The 23,813-nt window shown below is 44.6% G+C and overlaps 1 protein-coding gene across 3 annotated transcripts; it reads right to left on the reverse strand.

Annotated features, from left to right (window-relative positions):
* Window positions 1-1,647: 1,647 nt before the first annotated feature.
* On the reverse strand, window positions 1,648-18,057 carry LOC106605150 (uncharacterized). Of its 3 annotated transcripts, none has more exons than XM_082975268.1 (11): window positions 17,929-18,057; window positions 15,560-16,048; window positions 14,599-15,454; window positions 13,449-13,549; window positions 8,403-12,633; window positions 7,547-7,588; window positions 7,182-7,360; window positions 6,436-6,554; window positions 6,153-6,258; window positions 4,975-5,170; window positions 1,648-3,726 (listed from the first exon to the last, which is right to left on the reverse strand). In XM_082975268.1, the coding sequence occupies exons 5-9, from the start codon at window positions 8,461-8,463 to the stop codon at window positions 6,249-6,251; spliced, it is 411 nt and encodes a 136-aa protein (XP_082831394.1). In that variant the 5' UTR covers window positions 8,464-12,633; window positions 13,449-13,549; window positions 14,599-15,454; window positions 15,560-16,048; window positions 17,929-18,057; the 3' UTR covers window positions 1,648-3,726; window positions 4,975-5,170; window positions 6,153-6,248. The 3 variants fall into 3 exon arrangements, with proteins under 3 accessions (XP_082831394.1, XP_082831392.1, XP_082831393.1); XM_082975266.1 differs by having other exon boundaries at window positions 7,442-7,588; XM_082975267.1 differs by lacking the exons at window positions 8,403-12,633; window positions 13,449-13,549; window positions 14,599-15,454; window positions 15,560-16,048; window positions 17,929-18,057 and having other exon boundaries at window positions 7,442-8,392.
* Window positions 18,058-23,813: the final 5,756 nt, after the last annotated feature.

The following is a 23,813-nucleotide window of genomic DNA, read 5'->3' on the forward strand; positions in this document are numbered from 1 at the left end:
TGGCACAAGTGGCATGTGAGGAGTTCCAGAGGTCAAAGCAGGTGACACATACGAGAGGATGCTGTCATCATTCATGTATGAGGGCTTTGTAATGCACCTGTTGGCTCCATGCCAGGAGGGAGGGTCACCTTTCATGATGGTGAATAGTTGTAGTGTGCGTAGAATGGATGTGAATAGGTATTATAATTTGTAGGTGTGTGTGTGTGTATGAGCATGCATGTGTGTTTTTTTTGTGTGTGTTTGTGTGTTGTATGAATGTAAAAGGCATGTATTTTTTATGACTGGAGGCAATTTGGCTGTGTCTAAGAGAGACGTCTCCTTGGAGAGTTCCTAATTGCAATTGGTGATCCTGCCAGAAGGTCTCCATTGGTCAAAGGTGATGTGGAGGAGAAGTATACTCCCAGTGAGTATGAATGGTTACTTCAGAGATGCGGCTCTTTATGGTTTTATGGATGTGTGATAACAGCATTATCCATGTAACTAAGGTTCAACACAACAGGCTTATGGCAGAAACCAGCCGACCAACACAGGCCTAAATAGCCACACGTTACAGAGCAATGACTTGTTGTGTTCACAATTACATAATCATGAGCCAAATATGATTAATGCCTTCCAATCTGATAAGAGGATTTAGTATTGCTGGTATTCCCAAGCTATTTCAATCATGCTCTGATGAAATGGATATGAACATACAGTACATGCTCAGTGTTGAATCCTTTGAATCCTTCTAATTCCGTCTACTCTGGACCTTTCTCGATCTGTGAGTGTCTTTTGTAGCTCAAGTCACCTGCTGGCCTTTTTATTTGAGGCGATCAGAAGGACACCACCACTTAGAAACTGTCAAACGGAATTCCTGCTGTTGATCTTGGGCACTCAGCTCTTTCGATCTCTTGATCTCTCGTTCTCACTTTCTCTCTCCCCCCTCTCCCTCTTCCTGGCGTGGCTCCAGGTGTCTGCTGCAGTCTGAGTAGTATTCCTGTTCAAAGACTGCAGCCTTCAGTTCAGTACCAGATTATACTGTGCAGGATAAAAGTAGGCTATCAAGGTACTTGTCATATTTTCATCTTCAACGCTTAATTCCTTTATTACAAATAGAGTTTTTCTGGTATTTCTTTACTAGAACTTGATGTTTCTTCACTCAGGTGTCAGTAGTGTTGCTTGCCATGTAATATCTCAAATTACTCTTTATAGCTCTTTCCTATAAATATTCTGAACGGGACTTCGACATTATCTGTGTTTGCTTCCTCCAGAGGATGTAAACAAGAGGAACTGTGGCTGCGCAGAGGTTATGCAGGGGTAGTGGGGGGGGATCCACATTCAGGAAGTAGGTAGGGGAGTGCAGTGGCAGGGCCCTGCCCTTGACCCTAGCGTAGCTGCCTCTGTGTGGGCCAGGCCTCTCTGCAGTGCTGGGACCTGTGGGACTCAGGTGATCTCATCTTGCAGGGGGCAACACACTGCACGCTGCAGCCACTTCCTAAGGAACAAGGGCTGCAGTCTGAGCAGGTGGCTGCTGTGCTACCTGTGCTATTCAGTTCAGCTCAGCCACCCACAAACAAATGTGATTGATCAGCCTCTCTGCTGCCCCTGTGTGGGTGACTCACCGCTGACACCTATTGATTGAAAAGGGTATAACACCTACACATGATGGGAATTTTTATTTATTTATTTCACCTTTATTTAACCAGGTTGGCAAGTTGAGAACAAGTTCTCATTTACAATTGCGACCTGGCCAAGATAAAGCAAGCAGTTTGACACATACAACAACACAGAATTACACATGGAGTAAAACAAACATACAGTCAATAATATAGTAGAAAAATAAGTCTATATACAATGTGAGCAAATGAGGTGAGATAAGGGAGGTAAAGGCAAAAAAAAGGCCATGGTGGCAAAGTAAATACAATATAGCAAGTAAAACACTGGAATGGTAGATTTGCAGTGGAATAAAGTGCAAAGTAGAAATAGAAATAATGGGGCGCAAAGGAACAATATAAATAAATAAATAAATACCGTAGGGGAAGAGGGTAGTTGTTGGGGCTAAATTATAGATGGGCTATGTACAGGTGCAGTGATCTGTGAGCTGCTCTGACAGCTGGTGCTTAAAGCTAGAATGGTCAAAGTATGGTGGTACTGTAAATACTGATGGGTATTAAAAACTATAGCCGAGCAGATATATATATATATATATTTCCACCATCTGTACCTCTCTGTAACATGGATGGCAATCGTGAAACATGCTTCCCCTTTAAACATGCTACCCTCTTTGTTTTCTTATTGACTAGAGGGCAGGTCATTGTCTGGTTCATGACTTCAGTGATTAGAACGTCTCGGCCAAGGGATATCATTATGCATTTAGTTTATTTTGTAACACTGAGATGTATTATGATTACTGTTGTATGCATTCCATAGGTTTAAGGCAAAGGAGACTCCCCTGTATGACAAAGTTGGCATGCTACGTGTGTACTACTCTTACCGACCGGTAGTTATAAAACCTTCAATTGGATTCAAGTGTTTGTCGTTTGTTCTCTGTATCTTCATAGCCATCAAGACTCAGAGCCCGACAATACCCTCCACCACAAAGCTAAGTCCAACACGAAGCTGTGGACATTACACTCTGAAGTACAACAGTAGATGGACTGACGGTTAAATAGAGGATCCCACAACCTGTTGTCTGATAAATCAAATGATGAATCCATTGCTTTACATTGTATGTGCAAATATGTGACAATGCTCACTCTGTAATAATAATGCAATGTGCTTTACACATGAATATAATAACTATAATAAAAACAACGAACAGAAAGCATGAGGTTTCACAGGGGAAAGAGTTAAGGCACATGAACGGCTCTGTGTTTGTTTGTTCACCTGTTTATCAAGTTCCCGTCGCCCAGAGCCGTCTCGCCATTAATTCAGTGTACTTGCTAGGAGTGTTTGTCAGAATCACAGCACCAAGTATGCGCTGCTTCTCTCTAGAGTCCATATCCATTTCTGTGTCCAGTTTTTTCATTTTATGAAATACATTGGACTTCGCAAAAGACATCCAGCGTTTTGATGAAACTGGCTCTCATGAGGACCGCCACAGAAAAGGAAGACCCAGAGTTACCTCTGCTGCAGAGGATAAGTTCATTAGAGTTACCAGCCTCAGAAACCGCAGCCCAAATAAATGCTACAGAGTTCAAGTAACAGACACATCTCAACATCAACTGTTCAGAGGAGACTGCTCGAATCAGGCCTTCATGTTAAAATTGCTGCAACAAAAAAACACTACTAAAGGACGCCAATAATAAGAAGAGACTTGCTTGGGCCAAGAAACACGAGCAATAGACATTAGACCGGTGGAAATCTGTCCTTTGGTCTGATGAGTCCAAATTTGATTTTTGGTTCCAACCGCTGTGTCTTTGTAAGACGCATAGTAGGTGAACGGATGATCTCTGCATGTGTTTCCCACCATGAAGCATGGAGGAGGAGGTGTTATGGTGTGGGGGTGCTTTGCTGGTGACACTGTCTGTGATTTATTTAGAATTCAAGGCACACTTAACCAGCATGGCTACCACAGCATTCTGTAGCGATACGCCACCCCATCTGGTTTTGGCTTAGTGGGACTATTATTTGTTTTTCAACAGGACAATGACCCAACTCACCTCCAGGCTGTGTAAGGGCTATTTGACCAATAAGGATAGTGATGGAGTGCTGCATCAGATGACCTGGCCTCCACAATCACCCAACCTAAACCAAATTGAAAAGTTTGGGATGAGTCAGACCGCAGAGTGAAGAAAAAAACACAGCCAACAAGTGCTCAGCATATGTGGGAACTCCTTCAAGACTGTTGGAAAAACATTCCAGGTGAAGCTGGTTGAGAGAATGCCAACAGGGTGCAAAGCTGTCATCAAGGCAAATAGTGGCTATTTGAAGAATCTCAAATATAAAATATATTTGTTTAACACTTTTTTAATTTCTACATGATTCCATGTGTTATTTCATATTTGTGATGTCTTCACTATAATTCTAAAATGTAGAAAATAGAAAAAATAAAGAAAATCCTTTCAATGAGTAGGTGTTCTAAAACTTTTGACCGGTAGTGTATGTCCCATACACAAATATAGGCTTAAACGGTTTAGGTCCAAGTAGTCCTGTCACGGTTATCGTCGGTGAAGGAGGACCAAAATGCAGGACTGTGTTTGTTCATTTTGAACATTTATTAACTTCCCGAAATGAACGTACAAAAATAACAAAACAAGCGACCGAACGATATATCGACAGTCTGGCAAGGCACAAGGCTAAACACAGAACAATCTCCCACAATTAAACAAACAAACACACCCAAGTAATATAGGACTTCCAATCAAAGGCAACACCACACAGCTGCCTTCAATTGGAAGTCCACCCCAATTAACCAAACATAGACATACAACTAACTAGATAAACATAGAAATACATAAACAAAGATCATAACCCACAAACCCGGAAATACTAAATCAAACACCCTTTTTCCAAAACACCACCCCGAACCACATAAAACAAATACCCTCTGCCATGTCCTGACCAAACTACAATACCAATTACCCCTTATACTGGCCAGGACGTGACAAGTCCCTCCCTTTTTCAATCTGTTTTCCTCCATTTGCTGCCTAATGAACATGACCCAGCAGCAAAACTCCTTCTGCCATTATCTAAATTTACACACCCATTCCCAGGAAAATCTGTAGACCCTATAGTTATAGCCTATAACTGCAAACTAAATCAAATCAAATGTTATTTGTCACATGCTACGTAAACGGCAGGTGTCGAATAACAGTGAAATGCTTACGGGCCCTTCCCAACAATGCAGAGAGAAAGAACTGGGGCGTTTCAGGACCTGAGTTTTTCCTCATCAGGAAAAAAACAAATGATCCTTCAGCTTGTTTTATGTCACACACACAAATATAGGCCTATGTTAAAATTGTTTGACTAGACAGGCTGCCCACACGCTCTCACCTGTCTCAGTCGCTCTCCTCCAGCACCCTGGTTCTTCTATCCCATGGAGACGTTGAAGACATTGTACCCTGCCAACAACAACAAGGCCATCAGATGACCTCATATTCTACGATGTGGTCATGATCACCATGGTAACACTGGCACAGCAGTGTCATGTGGGTAGTATTTGGGGATTCATTTGAGAATATAGAGTCCCCTGCAAAGGAACAAAATAAATGTTACCATCATTATACAAAAACAATCTGGTTAACACTTTACTTAAAGGCCCAATATATATGTATTTAAAAAAGTGGGTAACAATTAAATGCTTTACTGTAATATTTTTCATTAAAATGGTCAAAAATAAACAAAAATAGCTTTTTAGCAAAAAACTATTTCTCAATAAATAATTTTACTAGGACTGTCTGGGTGTGGTCTGAATGAGGAGTGGAAACTGAAAACTAGCTTTTATTGGCAGAGAGGTTTGGAACGCTCTTTGTTATTGGTCTATTCATTTATTTACCGCTTGGCGAGGTCACCAGGCAAGCCAAAATCCCACCCATGGAAAACCTGCTGATAGATGGTCCTGTGTAGATTGTATTTTCAGACAGCAACTATCAGGATATAACACTGATCAAATGTTTTCACACTTTTACAGTGTTCATTTATAATAATGATACAAAGCACAGGAATAATCGGCTATGAATGATCGGCTATGAAAAGCCAACTGACATTTACTCCTGAGGTGCTGACCTGTTGCATCCTCTACAACCACTGTGATTATTATAATCTGACCCTGCTGGTCATCTATGGACGTTTGAACATCTTGGCCATGTTCTGTTATAATCTCCACCCGGCACAGCCAGAAGAGGACTGGCCACCCCTCAGAGCTTGGTTCCTCTCAAAGGTTTCTTCCTAGGTTCTGGCCTTTCTAGGGAGATTTTCCTAGCCACTGTGCTTCTACATCTGCATTGCTTGCTGTTTGGGGTTTTAGGCTGGGTTTCTGTCCATCGGCTGATGTAAAAAGGGCTTTATAAATCAATTTGATTGATTGATTGATTTAATAACATAATTTTGACTGCACTGGGCCTTTAATAAAGCCTTTATATGCATGACAGGGTCATAATGCCCTACATAGACACTCTTTCATGCAGTGCTAATGCTGGAACAGTTATAACAGGCTAATACTGTGTACGTACCACAGATATCGGTTTCCTCAGTACAGTAGCGACAGGAGCATCGGATGGACCTAACCCTAAAATTTGGCTTTGGGACAGGCCGAGTGGTCCAGGCACTCATCTATGTCTGCATTAGGAGGAAAATGACTATTATGTACAGTCATCTCTCCATAAATACAACTGTAACATACGGCCTATAGATTTATTACATTGTCTTTATATGTGTATATACAGAGTTTGGCAGCCATATTAGAAATTTGTCAGATTTCAGACAAAACTCCATCTAGGGGTCAAGGGTCAGTACCTGTACAGTGGCATCTGTCCCCATAAAGCCAGGCTTGCACCTGCAGGTGTAGTTGTACCCTGAGCTGATGCTGTCAGCCATCTTGTGATGCCGAAAGCGGAAGGGAGGGAGGCAGAAGTCTGAGAGGAAAAGAATGAGAGACATGAATGAGGACAACTCAATGGTAATGAATAGGGCCAGGAGTTTATCTTCGCGGGTAATGAATCAATTCCTGAATCCAGGTGAGGGGTTGCTAGCTAAGTCTTGTTCATTAGGGCACGCAACGGAAACGTTTGAAAATGTTTCGCGACTGGAAACGAAAACGAGCTCCAGGCAGTCCCTCCCTGTTTTCTACCCCGTTTTGTGCCCAATGAACACAACCCTTGTTATCCTAAGCACACTAACCATCCTCAAAGCACTTGTATCCCTGCCTGTCATCATAGACGGTGAGTAGGGGGCACTATCCACAGGTGAACTGGTCTGTCTCTCCCTGGGATTGAGACTGGGACTGGCACTGCACTCCTGGGAAGCTAGGCTTCCCTTTACACACTTCAGTGGTATTCCCACAGAATTAGGCCACAGACACCCTACCACCTGGGAGGACAAGGCACAAAGGAAGGGTGTGTGGGTTAATTGGCATGGGAATATCATCTCACACTCAAAACCCAGGACTATACTGCGCTCTGGGGAAAACACCCAAGTCCATATAGAAGTGCTCCCCATATTGTTTTGTGTCTGTCTGTCTATGTATGTCTGTATTTGTTTACCTGAAATCTCCCCTGCAGATGGTTGTCCACTATGCTGTCGTATTGGCAGGTGCCACTGTTGAGGCAGTTGCACACCTGCAGGATGTGGGCGAACTGAGAGCTGAACAGCTGGTCATTAACTCTGATGGTCAGGTAGACAGGCTGGATGTCGAGTGGTGTCCAGGTCAATATGCCATCACCTATAGGGAGAGATACAGGAGGGAATTATAGGTAACTTCGCTAAGAGGGGAGTTGCATGTGTGTGTGTGTTTGTAGCTCACTTTTCCCAACAGAGGCTTGTGGTGGTCTGGGGAAGAGCATTGAGAAGCTTATATTGTAGGCATCTTGAGTGCTGATCTGCACGTGAACAGTGGATTTGAACTTACAGCGGATCACTGTGGGCTCAGTCACGATGGGAGGCATGTTACCTACATAGGAGAGAAATTGGAGCTTGTCAATGGCCTATAGAGAGGCATGCCAATTGACCTCAATCACCACTACACCGCATTTGATGAATTCTTACACAATGGGTGGTAGAATGCGTTGGAGTAGGATGAAGTTGCACATAGAGGCTAATCTAAGGTCCATTTTGTGTTTATCCCGCTAAACCAGCCCAATTAGGGTAATAATTAAGATTAGAGTCTGTAATTGGGGGAGAGTAAGCTGCTCCTAGATATTTGTCCAGGGGGTAACTTTTTCACAGCGCATGCAACAGTATGGGACTCAAAGAGGAAGGACCAACATGTAGAATAAAGATAGAAATTCTTGGACCTTTGGCTAACGTAACAGTTGAGTCACCAAACACCATAGCCAGGTTGAGGTACAGCCCTTGGGACTCCAGACCTAGGCCAGTGTTGTTAGAAGACAGTATGTCATGAACACACTGCAAACTGACTGCATCATACACTGACTGAACAGATAGGACCGTATATGTAACCGAGGGGCTCTGTGTGTATTTTTACCCACATGTCAGACCAAAGCTGATAGGGTGAAAGACCGCTCCTTTAAACACCTAGCAATATCTGTGAATGGCTACTAATACCTGGCACTCCGCGTGTGACTGAGTGGAGTTAGGGGTAATTCATCTGTGTGATCCACTATATTAGGGGAGAGAGACCACACTAGAACACTACTTAGAATAAAGCAATGTATTGGACATGCATTCTAAGTGGTATGTTAGTATGTACATTCAATATGGCTCCAACTCCTTCAATGTGATTTATTGACTTAAGCCTCACTCACAGGACAGGCCAAAGGGGTGCAGGCTCTCCTCCGGGGGAGGGTTGTTGTTGGGGAAGATCATCAGCTTCCCGTCAGACTGCAGGAAGTCATCGGTGTGGTTGGAGCTCCAGAGGCCCAGCAGGCCCACCGCGTGGTTGCAGAAGGTCTGGGGGACCTCCACCAGAGCAGCCAGCTGCTGTCCACCATCACCTCCATGCACCCTCCACACCACCACGTGTAGCCCCCAGGCGTACACCGCCGCACAGCGACTGACTGAAGTACAGTGCACCTCATCTACAAGGACAGCAGAGGGCACTGTTATGTCACCTCAAGGTGATATGAGGATTGCGTTTGTTTGTTTTACTTTGCCCCCTTTTTTCTCCCCAATTTCAGTCTTGTCTCATCGCTGCAACTCCCCAAAGGTCTCGGGAGGTGAAGGTGGAGTCATGCATCCTCCAAAACATGACCCGCCTAACCGCGCTTCTTAACACTCACCCGCTTAACCCGGAAGACAGCCGCACCAATGTGTCAGAGGAAACACTGTTCACCTGACGACCGGGGTCAGCCTGCAGGTGTCCGGCCCGCCACAAGGAGTCACTAGAGTAAAGCCCCCCCTAACCCGGATGATGCTGGGCCAATTGTGCGTTGCCCTATGGGACTCCCGATCACGGCCGGTTGTAATACAACAGTTTGCTGGAAATGTTTGATTAAAACATAACCAATATTCTTTAAACAAATATTCTTTAAATACGAATACCAAACTTGGTATTTAGGCGTGGATTTCGCGACGCGGTTAGCTTTTAACGACTAGGACTGCTATTTCTTGTCCCGGAATCCCGCTTAGCAGACAGGTTGAAGCCTGCTTGACAGAGATGCTAAGCTGCTAGCCATCAAGCTAACGAAGATGATACCAGATGAGCTTTGCAATGGAGCGCTCTTTGTCTGGAGATATATATGAACTGTTCCAGCGCTGTAGGAGCTTAGTTTCGGGACAAACCAGATCACTCAGAGTTCCAATCCGGCAATTGTTTGCTTGCCAATGATTATAGGCTTGAGGTGGCTTCCTTGATCACGCAGGTCGCCAGCCTACGTAAGAAACTGGGGAAAACGCAGAGTGGAATGATTACCTTTTCTACGCCGGTGGCTGGACAGCGTTCGCGCTTGTTGAATGCATCTCCGCCTTGTCGTTTGTCATTATCAGGCTGGCCGGGCAATAGCGGAGTGGAAGGAACACAGCAAGAGGAACAAGGCAATCAACGATGGTCGCATCTCACGAGCCGTGGAAGCTGAAGACAGCGGCCACAGTCTATACTCCCAACTAGAGGCCCGGAGTAGATACAAACAACAAATAGTTTTGTTGTCCTGGAGACTGATCTTCCTGCACCTTTGTCGCTGGGGGTGTCTGCAGTCGCAGTGCCTACTCCTACGATTTCGAAGTCGACGTCGGCAACCTTCCATCCCTTTTCTGGATCAAGCAGGGCTTCTCCATCTGTCGGAGGCCTGCACCAGGCGCCGGGAGCAACGGGCTCAAGTTCTCCTGCCTCTCGCCCATCCATAAAGGGTTCTCCTGGCTACTCGCCAGCCAGGGTTTTGGCCAGCGCCATTGTAGAGGTCGACCGATTATGATTTTTCAACACCGATACCGATTACATACATACATACATACATACATACATACATACATAATAATGACAATTGCAACAATACTGAATGAACAATGAGCACTATTATTTGACCTTAGTATAATCCTTTAATAAAATCAATTTAGTCTCAAATAAATAATGAAACATGCTCAATTTGTTTTAAATAGTGCAAAAACACAGTGTTGGAGAAGAAAGTAAAAGTGCAATATGTGCCATGTAAAAAAGCAAATGTTTAAGTTCCTTGCTCAGAACATGAGAACATATGAAAGCTAGTGGTTCCTTTTAACATGAGTCTTCAATATTCCCAGTTAAGAAGTTTTAGGTTGTAGTTATTATAGGAATTATGACGTGTTGACTATTTCTCTCTGTACCATTTGTATTTCATATACCTTTGACTATTGGATGTTCTTATAGGCACTTTAGTATTGCCAGCCTAATCTTGGGAGTTGATAGGCTTGACGTCATAAACAGCGCTGTGTTTCAAGCATTGCTAAGAGCTGCTGGCAAACACAGTAAAGAGCTTTTTGAATGAATGCTTATAAGCTTGCTCGTGCTTACCACCCTGCAGTCAGACTGCTCTATCAAATATCAAATCATAAACTTAATTATAATAAACACAGAATATACGAGCCTTTGGTCATTAATAGGGTCTAATCCAGAAACTATAATTTCGAAAACAAAACGTTTATTCTTTCAGTGAAATACGGAACCTTTCCGTATTTTATCGAACGGGTGGCAACCCTAAGTGTAAATATTGCTGTTACATTGCACAACCTTCAATGTTATGTCATAATTATGTAAAATTTGGCAAATGAATTACGGTCTTTGTTAGGAAGAAATGGTCTTCACAGTTCGCAACGAGCCAGGCGGCCCAAACTGCTGCATATACCCTGACTCTGCTTGCACTGAACGCAAGAAGTGACACAATTTCCCTAGTTAATAATGCCTACAAAAATAAATGTATTTTAACTAAATATGCAGGTTTAAAAAATAGACTTGTGCTTTTTTCGCAAATGCGCTTTTGTTAAATCATCACCCTTTTGGCGAAGTTGAAGTAGGCTGTGATTTGATGATAAATTAACAGGCACCGCATTGATTATATGCAACGCAGGACAAGCTAGTTAACCTCGTAATATCATCAACCATGTGTAGTTAACTAGTGATTATGTGAAGATTGATTGTTTTTTATAAGATAAGTTTAATGCTAGCTAGCAACTTACCATACCTCCTTGCAGCCACAAGGTCCTTTGATGCTGCACTCACGTAACATGTGGTCAGCCTGCCACGCAGTCTCCTCGTGGATTGCAATGTAATCGGCCATAATCGGCGTCCAAAAAGGCCGATTACCGATTGTTATGAAAACTTGAAATCGGCCCTAATTAATCAACCATGGCGATGAATCTGTCGACCTCTACTCCATTGTAAGAAATGTGACCGTTCCTGGTGCAAAAACAATGCCTAAGCTGCTCCCGAATGTACTACATCAGGACATGGAAATTGATTCTATCATAGTTCATGTGGGTTTTAATGACATTATGAAGGGCAGCTCTGAACAGTTGAAACTGGATTTTAAAGAGCTGATTGACTCTCTGCTAAACATGAACAAAAGACCCATCATATCCGGCCCTGTGCCATCTCTGAATCGTGGCACTGAACGCTTTAGCAGGATTCTTTCTCTTCACAATCTCTCCTGGCTCAAAGTGGAGGAGAGATTGACTTCATCACTACTTGTATTTATGAGAGGTATTGACATGTTGAATGCACCGAGCTGTCTGTTTGAATTACTAGCGCACAGCTTAACACATATGCATACCCCACAAAACATGCCACAAGAGGTCTCTTCACAGTCCCAGAACAGACTATGGGAGGCGCACAGTGTTACATAGAGCCATGGAACTCTATTCCACATCAAGTAACTGAGGCAAGCACTAAAATTAGATAAAAAAAACCTGATAAAAATACACCTTATGGAACAGCGGGGACTGTGAAGCAACACAAACATAGGCACAGACCTGTGCATACACACACACGATAACATACGCACTATACACACAGATTTTGTACTGTATATATGTGGTGGTAGTGGTGGAGTAGGGGCCTGAGGGCACACAGTGTGTTGTAAAATCTGTGAATGTATTTTAATGTTTTCTAAATAGTATAAACTGCCTTATTTTGCTGGATCCGTGGCAGCAGCTAATGGGGATCCATAATAAATACGAATATAGCCGGTGATCAAACCTTACCGACAGAGACCTCCACATCATCCACACCAGGACCTCCAGTCCATCTCCTGACTATGCACACACATTCACACCGAGGTAAGGATAATTAACCACATGAGATTTACAGCCCATAATAAAACCCATAAGGCACACACACATGCACATGCACGCACACACACTGACCTTGTGGAAAGCAGCCATCGTCACCACCGCGGGGACCCGTCTGGCCTGTCCATCTGTCTCCAGCTAGTCCTTCTCGCCCTGCAGCGTGAAGATATTGGAGCTGGTGTAGGAGGTGAGGTGCACAATGACAAACTTGCCGCAGGGCCTTGAAGGAATACTCAGGCCCGTTGAAGGTGATGAAATGAAGGCTACAGTACACCATGCCTGCAGACATAACAGATACACATAACTAGGAAACCATTCACTAACCAAGGCTGTATACAGTACATTTACACTGACAGGCACGGTGCGATGGATCTGTCTATTATCACATAATGGGGCCAAACATGTGGGCTATATATTATTATAAACTGGCTGGGTCGAGCCCTGAACTCTGATTGGCTGACAGCTGTGGTATATCAGACCGTATACCACGAATATGACTAAACATTTCTTGTTACTACTCTAATTACATTTGTAACCAGTTTATAATAGCAATAAGGCACCTCGGGGGTTTGTGTTATATGGCCAATATACCAAGGCTATGTCACGTCTGCTCCTGCTGTTCCCTCCCCCTGGCGCTTGAGGGCGCCAGGTTGCCCTGCATCAGGCACTCCTGCAATCCATCACGTACACCTGCCTTCCCTCGTCACGTGCATCAGCGTTATTGGACCTGGACTCACTTATCACCTGTTCATTTCCTCCCCTATATTTGTCAGTTCCCCAGCTTTGTTCCCCACTGCTGCATTGATTGTTTTTCCTTTTTACTGACGCTGTTCCTGTCTCATGTGATAGGCTAAGGGCTGTGTCCAGGCACTCTGCATTGCGTTGTGCGTACGAACAGCCCTTAGCCGTGGTATATTGGCCATATACCACACCCCCTCGGGCCTTATTGCTTAAATATATTATGATCCAAGTAAATAATTAATTCAACGAGTTGACAGGAGTTGAAAGTAAATGAACCCCATTCCGCTGAGTAGAGGTAAGCGATCACCAATGCTGCGTGTTGCCTTGGCTGCTTTTATGCAGCAGTCGCTCACCCAGCCATAACCTTGGCAACGGTCCAGGGGCGTCATGTCCAGATAGAGGTGGCACAGAGGAGACAGGATACAACACCACTGGAACGGAAGGAGATCCTCAACTAGAAATGATAAAAGACGAAACTATCGTTAGGCAATAAGAATGAGTTTGCTAGTTTAAAAGACACGCAGTTAGTGATTACATCATTGAATGGTATTATTGATTTGAACAACATTCCAAATGGCAGGTTGAGCTTTCACTGTATGACTTAAATGAGACGTTACCTACAGTGAGCTCCAGAAGTATTGGGACAGTGACCCATTTTTGTTGTTTTGGCTCTATACTCCAGTAATTTGGATTTGAAATGATACAATCGCTGTGATGTTAAAGTGCATACAGTCAGCTTTAATTTGAGAGTATTTTCATTCAAGTCAGGTGACCCGTTTAGAAATTACAGCACTTTTTGTACATGTCCCCCCATTTTTGGGGACCACAAGTATTAAGACAAATTCACTTATATGTGTATTGAAGTAGTCAAAAGTGTATTATTTGGTCCCATATTCCTAGCACGCAATGACTACATCAAGCTTCTGACTCTACAAACTTGTTGCATGCATTTGCTGTTTGTTTTGGTTGTGTTTCGGATTATGTTGTGCCCAATAGAAATGCATGGTAAATTATGTATTGTGTTATTTTGGAATCACTTTTATTGTAAATAAGAATAGAATATGTTTCTAAACATTTCTACATTCATGTGGATGCTACCATGATTACAGATAATCATGAACGAATCTTGAATAATGATGAGTGAGAAGGTTAGAGGCATAAATATCATACCCTCCAAAATTGCTAACATCCCGTTTGTGCGTCTGACTATCCAAAATCATGGTAGCATCCACATTAATGTAGAAGTGTTTAGAAACATCTTCTATTCTTTTTTTTACATTTTAAGTAAAGTGCTGGAGTACAGAGCCAAAATAACAAAAAACTGTCACTGTCCCAATACTGTTGGTTCTCACTGTATGTGTTTCTGTGCAGTGGCTCTAGTGAAATAGCGTTCGCAGTATCCAGCCAACAGGGGACCTTGTGGGTCATACATACATTGGACAGGATGGACTGGAAGACGTCACCCCAACAGCCCCCCCAGCGCAGTCCCCGTAGCTCCCTTACCTGTATCCGATCCTGCTGGTTGGGGGGACAGGGTCTCAGGCCTGTATGCCAGATCGTCCAGTGCTTGGGCGTGGATACAGGGGCACGACGACACCCCCTTGGCCCGCTCCTTCGGCTCAGGCTCCTTTATGGCCCACACCTGGCACCTCTTCTGGGGGTCCCGTTTGGGCTCTGACTTATATTTCCCCTCACCTCCTAAGGCCTGTATCGCCACCCTGGGCCAAACAGATTAATTTAATTTGTGATCTCGTTGAAAAAGTGGGCTCCACCGTTGCAGTAGCCTGTGATGGTGGAGAGGCTCATGGTGGAGCCTTTGGCCAGGAGCCCAACTCCCCGAAGCGTAGCAGGGCAAAGGAGTGCTCCCCGTAGGTCATGAGGATGTACTAGAAGGTGTTAGTCTGGAAGTGGGCACAAGGTGGCACCACAGGAATAAAAAGAATAGGAGAGAACTGTCATAGGTTACATTCTCTCAGCTAACACTTGAGGTTCTCACATTGCACACAACAATGGATGCCAAACTAGGACAAACATCAGAGCAAACCATACCACACCCTGTACCATCCAATAACCCACTTTCCTGCTAGACATGCAATCATGTCCAACACCAATAGACACCTACAGTATATGCCTCTATTGGAGTATGACATAACTGGAACATGGACATTGAAAACATTAGACCAATACTCTGACTGGTTGATTTCCTGGTAGTAGACAGCCATCACATGATCCCAGGTGATCTTTAGAATTCAGGCTGGGGTGAACGCAGGTTTGCCCTTTTGTACCGTGTAACATCCTCCGCTGTACGATTGAAGACAATTTGGGAATATATATCAGACATATTCAGCTGGTGGTATTCCTAGGAGAGAGAAAATAATTAAGAGAAGATGAGATTAGTCCATCCCCACTTTGATTCCACTTTGACCCAAACTCAACTCTCACCCCTGACCCTTCAACCTCTCACCTGATAGAGCAGCTTCCCCTCCCCCTGGGTGAGGTCAGCATCGTACCAGTACACTGCCAGCATGGCGGAAACCCTTAGGGAAGGGGACAGGAAGCAGGAACTAGTTCTGACTGACGAACTGGATAAGTCCATTATCTGAGAACTAAGCAGGATAGAGAGTAATGTTTTACTAAAAGTCTACAGCAAAGGCCATTTCAGAAAAGAATTACAGTGATGTACATTTTCTTCCAACTGCAAAATAGAGGAAAAATAGAATTGTACTAAAAATGTAAATAGTACTCATCACTTATTATCTTGCTCTCTTTAGTTTGGGGTTTCCAGTGTCAGAGTTGTGAGTAAAGATGTGGATACTTACCTAGATCCGATCAAACAGCTTGCACATGAAGCGGAAATCCATAATTGGTGTGATGTAAGGAGAGATCCCACCTTCTGTGTCCAACCACAATCCTCAATCTTCCACCTGGTCACCAAACGTGTACAAATCACACTCTGTGAATGAAACGCACAGTTAGTCAAAAGGTGGCACACCACATTATAATTATGACATTATGATAAACGTCACCCCCCCCCACACACACACACACACACACACACAGATTTAGGGATTGGAAGGTAAAGGGGAATAGAATAGGTGGCAGCAGTGTGTCATACTCCGTTGTTCTGTTGGCACAAATCCAGGTTCACACACCGGGCCTTATGCCCCGGAGGCCTGGCTCCCACACACACAGGATCGACCTGGGCCTGTTGTGGCAGAGGGCATGTTTGTGACAGGGCGCCGTCAGGATGAAACATTCATCCATTTTATCATGTAAATATTGGTGGGGCAAACTCCCCCAAATTGTTTTAGATGCATGCCAGCAAAGCCACTACACAACACAATACATTAATTACACTATAACTGTGACAAATGGTGCCCACAAACTGTTAGGGCCTACAGAAGTCCCAACAGAAGTCCGAACACCTTACCACTACTATACCCGGCTATCAGCGGAGCCTTGTCTGGCAGAATTTATTTTCATTCAGCCTCATTTTACTGCCTTATTAAAAAACATAGCTGATATGGCTGACTTGCTTGAACAAATCTGGTTTCTACTGACAATTAAGATGTACAAACTATAGCATAAAGGGACAATGAGCGGATAAGAGGCAATCCGTAATTTCGATTAAGACATAAATGACAAGCTAGCACAGATGTAGTCTTTAAAACTATTTGTTCAGCACTGTCACGTCCTGACCAGTATAAGGGTTATTTGTTATTGTAGTTTGGTCAGGTCGTGGCAGAGGGTATTTTGTTTATGTGGTTCGGGGTGGTGATTTATGTAGTAGGGTGTTTGATTTATTATTTCCGGGTTTATGTTCTATGTTTGTATTTCTATGTGGTCTCTAGTCTTTTGTATTTCTATGTCTAGTTTATTGGGGTTGGACTCTCAATTGGAGGCAGGTGTTTTCTAGTTGCCTCTGATTGAGAGTCCTATATATGGGTATGTGTTTGGTTAAGTGTTTGTGGGAGATTGTTTCTTGTTTTGCTGTGTGCCTGACAAGACTGTTTTGCTAATAGAAAGAGGAGGAAGGGAAGCGCTACTAAGGTACACAATAGTAAATGTTGGTAGACAGAAGGTGCTCTTTGGTAAAAGGGTTGAGTTGGTCTTCAAAAAGAAAGGAGGACCAAGGCACTCTTCATATAATTGATTAAAATGCCTTTATTAGTATGGCATGTTCAATAGAAACAATGTTTGTAAAAAACCGACGCGTTTCGGCTGCATCGAAACGCGTCGGTTTTTTACAAACATTGTTTCTATTGAACATGCCATACTAATAAAGGCATTTTAATCAATTATATGAAGAGTGCCTTGGTCCTCCTTTTTCAAGACTGTTTTGTTGTTCGTGCGTTCTTCGTTTGTTATTTTGGTGTTCTCTTTATTTAAAATAAATACAAGATGAGCATCCACATTCCTGCTGCATTTTGGTCCTATATTCCCGACGACAACCGTTACAAGCACTTTTGAAATGTACAGCGACAGAATTCAGAACATGGGCCCTTCTTACAGTATTCTCCCTGTACACCAAGTCAGAACCGTAGGATAAATAAAGGGGGCATATAAGCAAACAATGAAAGCTCTTACAATATTTGATGATGATATCTCTAAAACAGGCTATAGGCTACATGTGCATTACCAAGTCAGAACAGTGAGTTATGAGGGGAAAGTTATGAGGGGAAAAGGGACCAAATTATTAGGGTGAGGCACATGGGCTACTAACAGCTTACTACACAACATACACTTAGTATTACTTTCTTAGCTACAGTATACATATCTCGTTGGCATATTACATAATTAATGCAGCAGCATACAATACATTTTTGGACTCACCTTGTTGTGCTGTGCTCACTTGAACAGGAAGATGGCGCGTCGGTCCTTCGTGGGAAAATTTTGTCATTAAACTTTGTCATCAAAATCAGTCATTCTCTGGATTTATGGTGCTTTCAAGACAACTGGGAACTCTGAAAAAAACATGGTCAAATCATGACGTCAGTGATCTTCATCTCTAGAAAGAGGCCAGAGTTTCTGACTTGGAATTCCGAGTTGGATGACCGTTCAAAATGTATTCTCCCAGTCGGAGCTCGTTTTTTTTCCAGAGTTCCCAGTTGTCTTGACCTCACTGAAGTCTGAGATTTCCCAGTTCCGAGTTTCCAGTTGTTTTGAATGCAGCAGAAGTCATGTTGGATTGACAGCATGGCCAATGTTGAATGGCCAATGTTTATCCTTTTAAGCATGGAAAAAAGACCCTTAAACCCAGACTTGGACCACACGCCCACTCCACTGAATAGCAGGCTAGTGATTGCTTTGCAATGCTTGCAGTTAGCCACTGATTCCTTCCAAACCCCTTATTGTTGAATTTTGTGATTTCCAACTTGTTGTGTAATGTTTATGTCCAATGGCCGATGAGCACCGATACGTTTTTATCTATAATTTCTCTTCATATGACATGGATTGATAGATTGTCAACTTGATTCATGATGATGACTGCTAGCTAAGATTTTGAAAGTATGATGTTGACATGATCAGTCCAATCAAAGCTACCGTAGATTTAATCTGATTTGACAACATTTTATCTGTGGCCAATGACCTTGAGTCTTCTTGGATGGCACTTCTAGTGTAACTCTATGGCAGCATCCAAGGGGCTTTAATTTTCGAGCTCTCTTCGTAGATTTTGCAGTGACGTAGTGTGAGTGAGTGAACACTGTGCCAATCACGGTTCAACTAGAGAACATAACCAACCCCTACCCTCTGTATTTTCCGCTGGCTGCCCCACCACCACTACAGAAAGCACTGAGCTAGGCTGAAACGCCTGCATGTTGGAGCTGCCTTACTCAAGAAAGCAAAAAAGAGACCATGTTTCTATGCAGCTTATTAACTCAATAATTGTTTTTATTTTACATTGTTTGCAAGCTAATATGTGACACATTAATGCCAAAATAACATGCAAAACAGGCAACAAAAAAATATATATTATACATTTTTTGCTAAACAGGTAGAGCTAAAAACTGAATTACCGGTCGCCACTGGTCAACGCCCTCCACCAGGTGCCATTGCCCGCGTGGGCCCAGTGGGCAGTGGGCCTGGAGTGTTCCAACACCGTGCCAAGGGGTGACACACCTTCGTACCATTACTGTTCCCACATTCATCCATATCCACACACGCTCCCTCGTCCTCATGGTACCCCCCAGGACAGTCACAGTGGTACGACCGTGATATGTGGTGTTTTAGAGACCTTTGTCAATATCGTCGCACACCGTGTCATTCATTGCCTTGTGCCCATAACTCATACCCGTCCACACTGGGACACTAGTGTTGTTGCACAAGGAGACCTCGGGACAGGAGGAACCCGCTATTACAGGAGCCACGGAGGTTGAGACAGGTCAAGTAGGGCTGGCAGACAGAGACGGAGGTAGAGGAGTTGCAATACTCCTCAGAACACTCGTCCACGTCCACACACTCAATATCATTGCTCCATAAACCCTTGTAGCACAAGCAGAAGAATGAACCAATGGGGTTCATGCACGTTCCGTTGGTGCAGAGCGGCCTGAGCACTCCTCGACATCCTCACACTGATCATTTATGCTGAGGAATCCTACATTACAGGGACACAGGAATCTGCCATAGGTGTTGACGCAGGTGCTGTTCTCAGGACAAGTGGAATTGTCCAGGAATTCGTTGATGTCCTCACAGCCTGAGCCATTGCCCTAGTAGCCTTCCCAGCTGTCACAGACAAACGAGCCGGGTGTGTTCTGGCAATCGGAGGTGTTCGGGCACTGTGCCAGCCCCACGGCACTCTCGTTAATATCTAGACACAGAGAGTTGTTACTAGCCTGGTAGTCCATGTCACAGGGGCAGCAGTAGCTACCCTCAGAGTTGGTAGAGGTGCTGTTGTCTGGACAGGTGAAGTTCCCCGCCTCACACTCGTCCACGTCCACGCAGTGTGTCCCGTGGAGTGTGTCCCGCCCCAACAGTCGCACGTATAGGAACCCTCTGTGTTGAAGCAGTAGGAGAACTCCGGGCAGTACTCCCGCCCCATTTGGCAAAACTTGTCCACGTCCCAGCACGCCGCCACGTTGCCGTGGAAACTGTCCTGGCAGTGGCAGTAGAAGGAGCCCTTGGTGGGGTAGGCACGCTGCGTGAGGGTGCCACATACTGCTGGTATTCAGGCAGTCCTCCTCAGACACACACGTGCCTGCTCCGTAAGCTAGGCCCCGGATGCAGGTGCAGTCGTACCTCCTGGGGGTGTTGTGGCACGTCATGTTCCCCCCCCCCACAGGTAGAGGGTGAGAGACATTCATCCACATCCTCACAGACAAACCCGTCCCCCATGTACCCCTCCTGGCACCGACAGAGGAACCGTTTGTGTTGTTGGAAAGGGTCAGGCAGCTGCAGTTGTGGGGCTGGGTGGAGTTGTCGGGACACTCGTCAACATCCTGGGACTCATAGCCAGTGCCCTCGGTGCCATGTTGTAGCACCTGGCAACAGGGTGGCATCCTCCATTTTGGGTTTGGCACTCATCAATGTCTATAATTCATCCAAAATGGGACAGTGCCAAGTAAACAGCCCCGTAAATTGCTAAAAGAAAGCTCACAAGCAAATCCACACAAAAGCAGGGCAGGTAGGGTATAGATGAACAGTCTAAACAAAGTCATGTAATGTATACTGATGATAAAAATGATAAGAGAAATGGTACGCTTACCAGAACAATTCTTCCCATCGCCAGTGAAGCCACGGCGACAGAAACAAGAGGTGGGAAAACATACTGCACTCCTTTTCTCCAGATTCACTTTCATCCATATCGGAAAAGAGAGAGGGAGAGAGAGAGAATTAGTCCCCTGAATACAGTCTTACCACATTATCAATTTTACAGAACAACATATTCTAAGTAAAATCAAACACCAGATTTTGAATAAGGAAAGATAGGACTTTGCAATTGAATGGTTATTGAGAAATATTGAGTGGTTCTGGTAGTTTTTGTGACTAAATCAAGTCTTCTTACCAGCGCAGTTTGTCTTGTTCTGTCTGTAGCCCACTTTGCAGAGGCAGGCAAAAGAGCCTGGGATATTCACACAGTCTCATTCTGGGAGCACACATTCTCCCGTCACTCACTTAAGTCAGAGCAGGTGAGTCCATCCCCCTCAAAGCCTAGGTAGCCAGCAGATGAGGATTGGCAGAGCCCATGAAGATGGCAGGCAGAGGCACACTAGCAACTGGGGGCCACACGGGTGTCATTATAAGTCACTGTCTTGTTCATACAGGAACAAACGTAGACTCCGGGGGAGTTGACAAACTCTGACATGGGGGGGACAGGTGGCGGCATTGCAGAAGGCACACTCATCCACATCCTGGCACCAGAAGCCATCCCCGGTGAAGCCCTGCTGGCAAGAGCAGGAGAAGTCGCCGTGCACATTAGCACACAGTACCCACGAAGGCAGGAGCCATTTGCAACGCACTCGTCCACATCCTCACACTTGGAGCCGTTGCCTGTGAATCCGTGCTTACAGGTACAGGTATGGGAGCCCACTGTGTTCAAACAGGTGGCATTGACGTGCCAGGGTTTGTCCACTTTGCACTCGTTGTAAGTCGGATAAGCTCTGGATAAGAGCGTCTGCTAAATGACTAAAATGTAAATGTAAAATGTTGATATCCGTACAGGCCATGGTCACCTGGCCAGGGCACCCGTATGCCCCCAAAGTGTTGGAGCAGCGCTCATTGAGGTGGCACGGCTCCTCCAAGGCCTGGGACTCATCTACAATGAGTGTACAGAACATTAGGACCACCTTCCTAATATTGAGTTGGACCCCCTTTTGCCCTTAGAACAGCCCCAATTTGTCGGGGCATGGACTCTACAAGGTGTCGAAAGCGTTCCACAGGGATGCTGGCCCATGTTGACTCCAATGTCTCCCACAGTTGTGTCAAGTTGGCTGGATGTCCTTTGGATGGTGGACTATTCTGGATACACATGGTAAACTGTTGAGAGTGAAAAACCCTGCAGTGTTGCAGTTCTTGACATACTTGAACCGGTGTGCCTGGCAGCTACCATACCCTGTTCAAGGGCACTTAAATATTTTGCCTATTCGCCCTCTGAATGGCACACATACACAATCCATGTCTCAATTGGCTCAAGGCTTAAAAATCATTCTTTAACCTGTCTCCCCCATTCATCTACACCAACTGAAGTGGATTTAACAGGTGACATCAATAAGGGATCATAGCTTTCACCTGGATTCACCTGGTCCGTCTGGCATGGAAAGAGCAGGTGTTCCTGATGTTTTGTACACTCAGTGTATATCCTGGCAGATGGTGCGGCTGACCAGGTCGAACCAGGGTGGACACAGACAGGAGAAGGATCCTTTACTGTTGACGCAGGTGGCTTTGTTCCAGCAGCCTCCGTTGTCCACCAGTTCACATCTGGACACTGGATCACCCCATCCCCGGAGTAATCCACCTGGCAGCTGAAAATGAACATGCCCGCCAGGTTGGTGCAGAGCGCATTGGGGTTGCACTGCTGTGCCATGGAGCACTTGTCCAGGTCCTCACAGGTGATGCCGTTGCACCTGTACCCTGCCCTGAACTTACAGGTGAAGGAGCCTGGGAAGTTGGCACAGGTGAAGAAGGGGCTACAGTGCCCAATGGCACACTCATCCAGGTTCGTGCACTTGGAGTTATTGAATGTCATGTAGCCGGTGCCACAGTTGCAGTAGAACGGACCTACGGTGTTGACAGACCCGGCCGAAGCAGGGCAGATATTAGGGATGGCACACTCTCTTCCATCCCTTAGATATCCGGAGCGGCAGGAGCAGTCATAGCTGCCCAGCACATTGATACAGAGTGTTGAGATCACATTTATTCTGCCAATTACACTAATTGATGGCCCTACAGGTCAGCCCATTCCCATTAAATTCATCGAAGCATGTGCAGCGGTACGAGCCCAGCATGTTGACACAGTCATCGAAGAGACTCTGAACTGGGAGTCTCTGAACTGGTAGCTTAGCAGTTAAGAGCGTTTGGCCAGTAACTGAAAAGTTGCTGGTTCGAATCCCCAAGATGACTAGGTGAAAAATCTGCCGATGTGCTCTTGAGCAAGGCACTTAACCCTAATTGCTCTGTATAAGAGTGTCTACTAAATGACTACAACGTCAAGTAAATGTATATCCAGACAAAGGTAGTTCCCATTGCCCTGAAAGCCTGTGTTACAGATGCACACATAGGAGCTGCTAGTAACAGATCAAATTTTATTTGTCACATGCGCCGAATACAACTTTACCGTGAAATGCTTACTTACGAGCCTTTTCCCAACAGTACAGACTTAAAAAGTAAGAAAAATTTGTACAAAAAAAATACAAAAGGAAGTAGTAACCCAATATAAGAACAATAACAAGGTTATATACAAGGAGTACCGGTATCAAGTCAATGTGCAGGTGTCACGCCTACTCCCGTTCTCTCTCTCCGGCGCTCGATGTCGCCGATTTACTAACCACCGGTCCTGGCAACCCACATTACGCACACCTGGGAACTATCATTACGCACACCTGCTCCCCATCGTTATGCACACCTGGACTTCATCATTACCTTTATTACTTTCCCTTTATTTAGCTCTCAGCAGCCTCAGTCAGTATTGGTTTTGTTCACGTTCAGTACGCTTCTCCTGTTTTGCTTATTTGCTTATTCTCATTATTAAACTCTCCTTCTGCACCTGCTTCCTGACTCCTAGC

The sequence above is a fragment of the Salmo salar genome, chromosome 01 (assembly GCF_965601325.2).
Source record: "Salmo salar chromosome 01, fSalSal1, whole genome shotgun sequence".
In the NCBI taxonomy this organism is placed as follows: Eukaryota; Metazoa; Chordata; class Actinopteri; order Salmoniformes; family Salmonidae; genus Salmo; species Salmo salar.